The sequence below is a fragment of the Balaenoptera musculus genome, chromosome 1, assembly GCF_009873245.2.
Source record: "Balaenoptera musculus isolate JJ_BM4_2016_0621 chromosome 1, mBalMus1.pri.v3, whole genome shotgun sequence".
Taxonomy (NCBI): Eukaryota; Metazoa; Chordata; class Mammalia; order Artiodactyla; family Balaenopteridae; genus Balaenoptera; species Balaenoptera musculus.
In genome coordinates this window covers 105,191,002-105,203,551 of record NC_045785.1, presented here as the reverse complement: position 1 = coordinate 105,203,551, position 12,550 = coordinate 105,191,002, and the positions used below count along the sequence as shown (strand labels likewise).

Genomic DNA, 12,550 nt, shown 5'->3' with positions numbered 1-12,550 from the left:
ATTTCCTATGAACGGCCTATAGCATTAGCAGTGCTGTAAGCCAGAAACTACTTGAAGTAACTAGAAAAATTTGTAACTAAATTATGGAACATTAAGATGATTAAAGAGAGAAGCTGTTGTCTTCAGACCCAGTCTCAAAGGGTGTGTCTGCATTTTGGTTGGGAAACCCCGCGTTGTGAGCACGTGAGTTTGGTCCTCAGAATCATGCGAATTTATAAATTGAGTTGTTCATTTCATTCAGGAATCTTTGGATTTCAGGGAAGTGATTCATATTAACTAAACAAATAAAACTTATCTATACACCAAAATATACCAAAATATCCATTTATCATTTTACAGGATATGGTATACCTAGGCCTTAGAAGCAATTACCAGTGAACTGCACACCGTAGCCCCTGCTAATAAGTAGCTCTGCTCAGAAAGCCAGATTCCCTGCAGCAAGGGACTTAGTATCACTAGGGCTCACATTCAGCACCCAGTGATCGCCAGTTGTTAAATATTTCTAATATCACCTCCAGTGTTTCCATCAGCTTCCCTGTTAAGGAAATATTTTGGTTTATACCACCTGTACTGTTTATTGGATCACTTTACTCTCAGGACAGATAATTAGGATTGGTTAGATGAAATTTTCTCTTAGTTTCATCGTTTTTTTTAAAAATTTTAATTAATTAATTTATTTATTTATGGCTGTGTTGTGTCTTCGTTTCTGTGCGAGGGCTTTCTCTAGTTGTGGCAAGCGGGGGGCCACTCTTCATTGCAGTGCGCGGGCCTCTCACTATCGCAGCCTCTCTTGTCACGGAGCACAGGCTCCAGACGCGCAGGCTCAGTAATTGTGGCTCACGGGCCCAGTTGCTCCGCGGCATGTGGGATCCTCCCAGACCCGGGCCCGAACCCGTGTCCCCTGCATTGGCAGGCAGAGTCTCAACCACTGTGCCACCAGGGAAGCCCAGTTTCATTGTTTTTAATGCCATGATTTTTAGGGTTTTTGTTTTGTTTTGTTTTAGTGTGATTTTAAGGGAACATTACAGTTTTGTCAATAGCAGAGTGTGAGACTTTCTGGGAAGTTTCCACAAACAGTTTGATGTTAACTAATGTTAATTTATAGAAATTTAATTTCATGGTATTTTCTGACCTTCCCTGTGAAATCTAGAATTTATCTGATTTGGAACCTAGAAAATCTTATGTCCTTACTTTAATAAAATGAAAAAGAAATAGTGGCAGTGCAGGACTGTTTCAAGGGGCAGTGGGGAAGCGGATTCACCTTATTCCTCCCTAAGCCTGGAGCATGGAGACAAGCCAGCCAGAAGATGGCCAGAGTTACTAACAGGAACTGAGATAGAATGTTGTTACAGGTGGCTTCAGATCACCCCTTGCTTGCTTTAAAGATTTCCTAATTTAGCATTATAATTAGGTTCATGTCAGATTTGTTTCCCTCCTCTCTTTCCACTGCCGCAGGCAAAGACTGCCAAGGAGAAGCAGAATGGAACCATGGGCCTGCTCACCTACCCAGTACTCCAGGCAGCTGACATTCTGCTGTACAAGTAAGGAGCAGAGTTCACCCCTCGTCCTAGATGTAGTCATGCTGACAAGAGAATGTCTCACCTATCTCAAAAAGATTCGGTTCACGGGGAAAGATGGGTACAGAAAGGATCAGACACATGAATCTATTTGTGTCTATTCCCCGGTAATAATACTAAATTATAGAAGTATGTTTTAACGTGAAACTAATAATATTAAGAAGTAGCCTTTAAATAGCACTTGCCATGTGTTGGAAACAATTATAAGTGCTTTACATACATTAACCCATTTAATCCTCACAACAACTTTATAAAAGCTATACCATCATCATCCTTAGTTTACAGATGTGAAAACTTAGGCTCAGAGTGGTTAGTAACTTGCCCGAGGTCACGTGCTAGCAAGGCTTGGACCCAGGATTTGAGTCTAGAAAGTTTGGGTACAAAATCTGTGCTCTTAACCACTATAGAATATATCCTTCCCCAGTAATAATTACACTTCAAGAGTTTTAAATGTTGATTTCTCATATAATCTAGACTCTCAAGCAATGCTGTCCCATAGAACTTGCTGCAGTTATGGAAATGTTCTCTACCTGCGTTAAGACCATAGCCGGTAGTCACATGTGGCTATTGAGCACTTGAAATGTTGACAGAGGAACTGAATTTTAACTTGTATTTAACTTGAATTAATTTCAATTTAAATAGCTGCCTGTTGTAGTGGCTACTGTATTGGACCTGCAGGTTGAGATCAAGTTTTTCAACACGATATAGGGTGCCCTCACTTTTCTTGGACCCATAATCTATAAGTCAGCTACTGCTGCTACTTACAGGTCTCAAAACTATACAACTAGAGGATACGTGCACTCTCTGTAGGGCTGGCCAGGGCTTCTGACCCCATTCCTCTCCCGATTCTTCCCTCCGATCCCCACATCACCTCCCTCGGCCCCCATTTGGCCTTCTAGAGATAAAGCCTCCCAATCAGCATACAGTCATGGCCAAACCTTGCTACTGTGAAAGCTTCTGAGGAAAAAGAGAAACTATATGGGTCTTTTTTACCCTTTTCCCCTAAAACCTTGACCCCATAAAAGTGATTCTTCTGGTCTTCCCTGGTGGCGCAGTGGTTAAGAATCCGCCTGCCAATGCAGGGGACACGGGTTCGAGCCCTGGTCCAGGAAGATCCCACATGCCGCGGAGCAACTAAGCCCGTGCGCCACAACTACTGAGTCTGCGCTCTAGAGCCTGCAAGCCACGACTACTGAAGCCTGCGTGCCTAGAGCCCGTGCTCTGCAACAAGAGAAGCCACCACAATGAGAAGCCCATGCACTACAACGAAGAGTAGCCCCCGCTCACCGCAGCTAGAGAAGGCCTGCGCTCGGCAACAAAGACCCAATGCAGGCAAAAATAAATAAAAATAAAATAAATTTATAAAAAAAAAAATAGTTATTCTTCTGTGGGAAAACTAGAGTTTTTTGCATGTAAATGTGGTAATAGCATGGAGATGACAGTATATGTACCTGTGACATGACCTCAGAGCCCTCGTGCAATTATGATGGAAACAGCTAGAAGAATAGCTGCTTAACTTTACATATAAGGAATGTCCATTAGTACATGCAATCTATCTTTAATTCTGATTCAAACTTATATGTTAGGATTATGTGTCTGTTTGATGTATTAACTTGAATGCTGGACCCCTGATAGCATTTATTATTTATAATAAGTAACTGACTTATCCTGGGAAATCTAGAACACTTTTCTCCAGGAGCAGCAAATGAAAGTCTAATGAGGGTCTAATAATATATTTCCCAGTGAAGTAGCATATTTACTTAGAAAGGTTCTGTAAAGAACTTTGATTTTGTCACCTGTAAAGATGAGAAAAATCATTATTAAAGGATTAAAATGAAATCTGTCACTTGGCTATGATTGATGATGATGCCTTTGACTATTACAATCTTATGTCTAGTTTCGTTTTCAAGGGCTACTTCTTCATAGAACCAAAGGCTGATTTTTCAGCACCAGGATTTGGAAGCACACAAGCACAACAGATTTCTTAAACAGTTCAAGAGCTATAATGGGGGAGTCCTCTGACTTCAGGGCTGTGAAAAAGAGTAAACTTGAACAAGAATGATTGCCCTCTGTGATACCATGGAGCACAGAGTGGGAAGGAACTTTAAAGGGCCTCTTCTTCAACTCCCTTGCTTTACAAATGCGGCCCAGGCAGGTTAAGCAATCTGCCCAAGTCATGCAGCCAGACAGTGGACAGAGGAGCCTCAGAGCGTGATTATGGTCTCCTGAGGCCAGTGATCACCTCCCTTAAGGAGCCAGTCGTTGTGTTAGGAAGCAAGATCATCACATGAACAACCAGAGCAATATAGATAATATATAACAAAGTGATGATGAATTTATTTTTATCAGGTGCCCAAGAATACAATTGTCAGAATGATAAAAATCCTGCAGTTTCTTTCATTCATAAAGTGCATTAATGGGACATAGCTCAGGGGGTTATTAAACAGATTATGTATGAATTGATATCACCTAGTATATACTCAATACAAACATTTTAAGAGTGCAAGCAACATTTTAAAAGGCTGATATTGGCAGAAATATCTCCTTAACATCCCCAAATCTGTCGTATCATCTGCCTTTCTTTCAACCCAAGCCTGAAGTTGAGAATGTCCTCTTTTCTTACACAAAATAATAATTATTTCAGAGGGGGCAGGTAAACACCAAGAGCTTTCCGATAGCTTCCTGTCTGTCTTACTCTGCCCAACATCAACAGGTTCTCACAGTTAGTTAAGGCTTCCAAGTATAAGTAGTTCTTCTCTAGCCTCAGTAACCCCAGCCTACTCCCAGTAGCAAAAAAATTCCCGTACTATAAATATTCCTTCTTTAACGCTTATTGATCTATTTGGTGGTTAGAATATGTACTAAGAATGCCATAAGATGCCTTTCTTTTTCCTATTTTCTGAAAAGAAAATTATCGTGGCATATGTTTTTCTATCCCCATCAGGATTCTGATATTTTATATATAACTTGTTAAACAGACAAAAGTATTTTTCTATAAAACTAGGTAATTATCAGTATTCAAGATGATTGTCTCCTACCTTAGCCTAGAAACTAGAAACTATCTACCTGTAATGCCACGATTAGATCAAAGATGTGGAGCTGGTACCTGCATGCTCCTTTTCTTTTTTTTTTTTTTTTTTAATCAGTCATCAATTTTATACACATCACTGTATACATGTCAATCCCAATCACCCAATTCAGCACACCACCATCCCCACCCCACCGCAGTTTTCCCCCCTTGGTGTCCATACGTTTGTTCTCTACATCTGTGTCTCAACTTCTGCCCTGCAAACCGGTTCATCTGTACCATTTTTCTAGGTTCCACATACATGCGTTAATACATGGTATTTGTTTTTCTCTTTCTGACTTACTTCACTCTGTATGACAGTCTCTAGATCCATCCATGTCTCAACAAATGACTCAATTTCGTTCCTTTTTATGGCTGAGTAATATTCCATTGTATATATGTACCACAACTTCTTTATCCATTCGTCTGTCGATGGGCACTTAGGTTGCTTCCATGACCTGGCTATTGTAAATAGTGCTGCAATGAACATTGGGGTGCATGTGTCTTTTTGAATTACGGTTTTCTCTGGGTATATGCCCAGTAGTGGGATTGCTGGGTCATATGGTAAATCTATTTTTAGTGTTTTAAGGAACCTCCATATTGTTCTCCATAGTGGCTGTACCAATTTACAATCCCACCAACAGTGCAAGAGGGTTCCCTTTTCTCCACACCCTCTCCAGCATTTGTTGTTTGTAGATTTTCTGATGATGCCCATTCTAACTGGTGTGAGGTGATACCTCATTGTAGTTTTTTTTTTTTTTTAATTTCCTCATTGTAGTTTTGATTTGCATTTCTCTAATAATTAGGGATGTTGAGCATCTTTTCATGTGCTTCTTGGCCATCTGTATGTCTTCTTTGGAGAAATGTCTATTTAGGTCTTCTGCCCATTTTTGGGTTGGGTTGTTTGTTTCTTTAATATTGAGCTGAATGATGCATGCTCCTTTTCTAAAGAGAGATAGCCCTACTTTTCTTTCCTGTCTGGTCTCAGGCTGGACATACTGCTACCAGCCACCATGCTCCATCCCATAGACTCTGTTCCTTTGAGCTTTTTCCTCCTGCCATCTTCCTTCAGACTATTCCGCAGGGCGCCATTGCCACACCAGGGCATATGTGTCATTTGGACCACTGCAAAGTGTGCAGACAAGTACAATAAAATCAGCTCTGTCTACTACAACATTTATTCTGCTAACATACAGTTCTCATCTATATCATTGTGCTTCCTTCCAAGTTTAGAAATTTCCTAATTGCTTGATAATAAGTAGCAGAGGCAGGACTCAAACCCAGGTCTGATTTTTAGCCTGTACCATTGTTTTGCCTATAACAGAGCTCAAGCACTTGGGGTTACTTTTTGTTTGGTTTTGTTTCAGATATTTCTGGATTTTGAAAAATATCATAACTAGAATGTCTATGAATATATACATTATAAACATAGATAAATACAAAAAATAAAAATAGATACAAAAAACATTCATATTTTCTCTCACCAGAAAATGTATATGTGGCCTCTTCCTAAAACATTGATGTGCAGTGCAATTATAGATTTCATGTGTGCATTTGTCAAAATCAGCATTAGAATGAGTGGTACATGGTGGGCTGGAGAACAAACATGAGGGAAGGGAATGGAAGAGGAGCCTTCCAGATAAGTGTATGAGAGATTTATGTAATTGTTTTGGCAGAACTTTGTAAGGAACCCAGGAATGGAGACCTGAGACCATCTTAAGCTTGAGAGCATAATAAAATAGCAGGTATTTGAAGAGAGACAAAATACTCAAAAATAACAAGTGTTTATAATTTTTTATTTTATATCTACATTATTATTCTGAATATCTAAGTTCCAATAGCTAGATATATATATTAAGTAAATATTTCTCTCTCCCTCTCTCTCTCTCTCTCTCTCTATATATATATAGACATATGCACACACACACATATGTATACACACATACATAGTTTTTATTAACATACAGCAAATACTTGTTAAGTAACTGTAATGCCACTAATCTAGAAAAATGCACTATGCATGGACTTGAAGGAAAGGGAAGAAGGAATTCACATGTGAGCATTATTTGCTAGGTGCCATATTGGCTGCTACACATACATTATCTATTCAGATTCTCACAACAGCTCTGTAAGACATTTAAGTGGTGTTATTCCCATTTTACAGATAAAAAAATGAAGTTTTAGAGAGGTACTACTGAGTCTGCTCAACTAGAGATGAGAGTGATTACCTGGGCTACTCAGTTTCTCTTTCTCAAGAACTCGAACAGAGAAATACAGGAAGAGGATAAGAAGACAGTGAAAGCAGAAGCTGAAATGACATAGAAAAATGTGGAAACAGAGGCCTCAAGGAACTATGAGTAAGCAGAACCAAAACCAACCCCAAGCCAAGAGTACAGAGAGTAAGATGATTGGTCAGAAACGTTAGACTTGGTAATTCCAGAGAGAAGCCGAGTCGCTGTAATGTCTGAGGATCAGACCACTGCCATTGAGAACAGTTGAGATAATTCATTCCTAAAACGGCTTTGGAGACATCTAGTTTTTGCATTACATTCTTTCTTTGCAAAGTCAGTGTGTCCTGAATGTTTATGAGATTCTGAAAGCTGCTGGCCAAATGTCATCTCAGTACTCTGCTGAGGTTCACATACTTACTCACAACAGCCAAAGCAATCATTTCTTCTCTTTCACTTTTGAGCTATCAGACAAGCGCCTACAGTAAGCCAGAACCCTACTGGAAAGCAGTCTGAGAAATGTAGCTTACAGGCTGCTAGCCCCTGAAAATCAAGAAATAACGTAGAAGGAAACAATGATGCTGAGAAGTCAAGAGACAATCCAGTACACTCTCCTAAAAGCAGGGGGAAGCTATTTGTGCACTTTTAAGGACAGAGTGAAATGATTTGATTTGTACTTTTAAAAGAGAACTAATTAAAATACACAGAATGAGTTGTAGGGGCACAAGAGCAGCCGGGGTAGTCTATTAAGAGGCTCTTTCGTTAGTCTATTTATTTTATTTTATTTTTTTATAAATTTATTTATTTATTTATTTTTGGCTGTGTTGGGTCTTCGTTTCTGTGCGAGGGCTTTCTCCAGTTGCGGCGAGCGGGGGCCACTCTTCATCGCGGTGCGCGGGCCTCTCACTGTCGTGGCCTCTACCGTTGCGGAGCACAGGCTCCAGACGCGCAGGCTCAGTAGTTGTGGCTCACGGGCTTAGTTGCTCTGCGGCATGTGGGATCTTCCCAGACCAGGGCTCGAACCCGTGTCCCCTGCATTGGCAGGCAGATTCTTAACCACTGCGCCACCAGGGAAGCCCTCGTTAGTCTATTTAGACCATGATGGTGACAGTGAAGTTGAAGAGAAGAGACAAATTTAAGAGATTTTAGGATGTAAAATGGATAAGATTTCATAATGGATTGGATGTGTATGAGAAAGAGCTATCAGGGATGTACCCAGGTTCCTGACTTATGCAGCTGGATTGATGGTGTTGCCATTCGTTGAGATAGGGAATACTGTAAGAGGACTAGCCAGAAGAATTTATAGCTTCAACTGGTGTTCGCTCTCCTCTTGGAAGCTTTAACTCCCTAGAAGTTAAAACCTTCTTTATATCTCTCATAGTACCGGCACCAGGCCTTGCATAGCATAGGTCTTCAATAAATAATTGCTAAATTAAAGAGTCATTACAATATATCCAACAAGCAACCAGTGGTGGTGAATTAATCCTTTACAAAAGAAAAAACGGCACCAAACTCCTATCCCAGCCAGGCTGGTTAAAGGCAGTAGCGCCGAAAATGCATAAACACAACCAAAGAAGTAGGAAAAAAAATAAGAGAACAAATCTCTGTGAGCAGATATTTGTAGGCAATGATTATTCATCTGGACACTAATTCTGCCAGAGGGGTGGGGTGGATCCCAAGTAAACGTAGATGCCACAAGGAACTAAGCAAAAGAAAAATGGTTTAGTCACCAAGGAAGATGATCAGACGCATTATTGTGTGACAGAAGTTGTAACAATCAAAATTATGAAAGACTTTTGTTTTATGTTGTGTCTAAGAAAGTACAGTCAGGGTAAGTAAAAAAAAAAAAAAAAAAGAAAATGGGGAAAAAGAGAAGACATATTAATATGGAGATCATTATGTAGGGTATAAATTTTAAAAGAACAGCACTAAATTATTTGAAGTGAGAGGAAGACTGTGAGGAGAGAGGTTGAAATGTGAAGAGAATAAGCCCCATAAGTGAGTGGAATCAAAGACAGACTGAATTAATGTAGAGTGTAAACTCAATGGATGAGAAGTAAGGGCCAAGATAAATTACAGGAGGTGAAAGGACCAGCTGGAGCAGAGGGAGGAAAGACTAGAAACAAACAAACTAAAATCAGATGAAAAAGCCAAGTGGAGCAATAGGTCCAGGTGAAAAAAATTAAAATTTTTTTAATCCTTTTTTTGAAAAAGCAAAACCTCACAGAATTGTAAGAAAAGAGGCTAGGATCCGACATAAGGCAAAGACACATGCAGAGTCATTATGAAAACTAAATGTGTTTTCTGTTTAGTTTGGTTGCTTTGTGAATCTGGAACCATTTTGACATGTGGAAATATTCATTTTGATGTGCTTAAAGTGTATTGATTATGGTAATTGTTTTTTCTGTGTTAGCTGCAGTCCATTGTGATTTCCTATGGGCTACTGTAATTGCTTTTTAACCTGCCCTGTTGGCTAATTTGGTTTGGGGGAGTCAAGGTAACCTCTGCGTGTCAGCCTCACTATAATTACAAGACAGGAGTGCAAAGTCCAGTCAAAGGAGAGGAATTTAGGAAGGTGGGCGTGTGCACGTACATCTCAGAGAGGAGCACGTACAGGGTTGTGGACACGAGGGAAACATAAAAAGGAACATTTTTGTTTTCGCCACTTGTCAAGCCAGTGACTTTCTTCTCCAGGCTGCGCGGAAGAGAGCCCTGGACATGGCCTAACAATCATTTTGTAGAATTTCCTAAATTCATTTACTGATCTTAGAAGAAGAGAAACTACTTCCTGATCCTTTGTCATGGTCCCTGGATTTTCCCTTTGCCTTCATTATCCTGTCCCTGTTTTTCTTAAATTAAAAGACTCCTCAGAATTCCTATCACACACCATTTATATTTGGCTATAACCTAATCAGATATATGAACTATCAGTTTGAAATATTTCTTCTTCCCAAATCAGGATTGCTGCCCAGGTCTGTGACTGTCTCTGGGATTTTATGTTGATATTTATGTTTGTGGTATGAGTCAGCTATCAAAAAGAAAAATGGTCCTGGTTTGAAAAAAGCCACAAGGTACCTCACATCAAGGTCCCTAATATACCTTTCTTGTATCATTTTGTCCTTCACGGTATCAGATATTAATGAATATATGTTATAGCCAGTGTTGATTGAGCTCTTACTATCAAGTATTGTACTATGCTTGGTTAGCTCATCTAATCTTTGAAACAACAGTAAGAGCTAAGCACCATTATGATCCTCATTTTGTAGAGGAAATGGAGGCTTAGGAACAGTAAGACACTTGGCTATGGTAACTCGCTAGTAGCTGTTGGAGCTATGATTTAAATTCAGTCTGATCATAAGCTGATTTTATTATAATTTTTCTCTTGGTATGTAACTATATACATTATACTTACTTCCTCTTAAGATCATTCATTTATTGAAGAAATATTTGTTGAGCTTCTCCTACCTACCAGGCAACTCTAGTAGGTGTTGCAAATAGATTGAAAAGCAAGACAAGTTCTCAAAAAGCTTATTTGATAGCAGGAGAGAAAACAACATACAATTAAATAAACAAACAAAGTAAAATAATTAGACTAGGGTTAATACTATAAAGAAAATAAATAAGATACTGTGAAAAAGAATAAGAAGGGGAAGCCAACTGTGGAGACGGTAGTTAGGGAAGTCTTCTCCGAAGAGGTGATATTTAAGCTTAGACCTGAAATCAAGGCAACAGTAGGCAGGATTTAAGGGAGGAACATCTGGTAGGATAGAAGAGCAATATGTTCAATAGATCCAGCTCCCTGCCTTAAACATTTGAATTGTAAACTTTCCAGGATACACCATTTTGTTTTCTGTCTTTATAGGGTCTAGTAGTAGGAGAGTCAACGGTCTCTCACAGGTTCATTTCAATGTTCTAATATAGTTTAAGCATTCTCTATTCAACAGGAAAAAATTAAAATCACTGCTACTATTTCTGTTCTTTTTAACATATTGGTGCATTTCCTCCAAACCAGTTTTCAAACCAGTTTTTGAAGCTAACATTCCTTGTTTGTACACTGTCTACCAGGCACCAAACTGTGAGCTTTGCATGCATTATTTTACTCACTCATCAAGCAACCCCATGAGTAGGAACTTATCATTAGTCAGCTTTAAAAATGAAACAGATTTAGGTTGAATACCTCTCCCAGGAACACGCAACGGGTGAGTGGCAGAGCAGGAATCTGACCCCAGAACTGCCTGACAGCAGAGCGCCCCCTCTAACCACTGTGGCCTCTCCTTTATCTGAATGCACGTTATATGTATTTTCCAAAAAGCTTGCATCCTGGGTTTGTTTGGGGTTTTTTTGTCTTATATTTTCCCACATCATGAAATGTTTTCTGTTTTTATTGATTTTAATGTTTTCTTTGTTTTCTGCTTTTTGCTATATAGATTGTGGGTTTTTTTGCTTTTATGTATTCCAGTGATTTGGAAGTGTGCTTTCTGTTTTTAATTCTAGCAGTGACCATCTTTAAACAAAGACCACCCAAATGAGAAAACAACCTTTCAGAACTTGTCACAGCAAGAGACTCAGCCACCATCACTTGTGTTCTGCAGGCAAACAGGAGAGTACAGAAGCTTTATAGGAAAGAAAGTCTTCAGGGATGCTCTGTTTAGAGGTTGTTGCCATGGGGAAGCTGGAGGCTGACTAACTAGAAATGGGGCATCTTATGTGATTGGTTTGGGAAGCATATTTGACTTTCTCTGGTTGATCCTGAGTTGGACAAAGCTAGGACAAAGAACTGGGACGTTGGCAGTCATTGACCAAGTCTTGACCATGCTGGACCCATTGCTGCAGAGGCTGTGGTTTGGCTTCCTGAGCTAGTTGCTCCAGAGGTTTTGGGTTAGCTTTTTGGCCATATAATGTCTGGCCGTTGTCCATTTATATGCCAGTTTCTCTCTTTTCAAAAATGTGTTTTTGAATCTTTTGCTAATCATTCCAAGTAAAAAATGTTATCGTGATATCATGTGGTAAGATGGGTTATTAATCACACTTGTAGATCCTCAGTCTATACTCACGCTTCATTTTGATTTTGTAAACTAACCTGGGATTTTCAATACATTGTTGTTACTTAAATGGCTTGATTTTATACTACATCATTTTCTATTTCAAATTGTAACCAAAATTTAGACTTTATGTTTTTAGTCTTTACAGCCGGTCCTAATACCTCACCATCTCCATTTCTGAGTTCTTTAGTCCGTAGATTTGCTTCAAATTTTTTTCCAGTCCTTTACATGCCTGAGAATTTCTTTCTGTTCAGCTTGCCTCATCGGTAAAATGGGATTAAGTACAATAATAATACATTAAAAGTGCTTAACAAAGTGTACAGCATAGAGGAAGTGTTCAATAGCTATTAGCTACTTTATTATCATCATCATAATTATTATTATAGTTCACATATAAAACACAGCTTGGCTAGGTTTTTAATACTTTTTTCTCACAACCCTATAAACATTGTTCCATTGTTGTATTATCAACCTGATTTCTCTTATTTTTGTCTTTGTTTTCTGACTGTGGCATATAGGATTTTTTTCTTTAACTTGTCATTTAAAATTTTTTCTGGGTTTTGTTTTGGTGTGATTCTCCAGTGTCTTTTTCCTGAAACTTGTTGAGTTCCTTCAATATATATACTCAGTCTTGTT

General features: G+C 39.1%; 1 protein-coding gene across 2 annotated transcripts in view; it reads left to right on the top strand.

The window, feature by feature from the left end:
- WARS2 (tryptophanyl tRNA synthetase 2, mitochondrial) overlaps positions 1–12,550 on the top strand; it is an 87,262-nt gene that overhangs the window by 67,963 nt on the left and 6,749 nt on the right. For both annotated transcript variants that reach the window (XM_036825347.1, XM_036825336.1), the window contains one exon: positions 1,456–1,541. In XM_036825347.1, the coding sequence (XP_036681242.1) occupies positions 1,456–1,541 (86 nt within the window). The remainder of the gene's footprint in view (positions 1–1,455; positions 1,542–12,550) is intronic.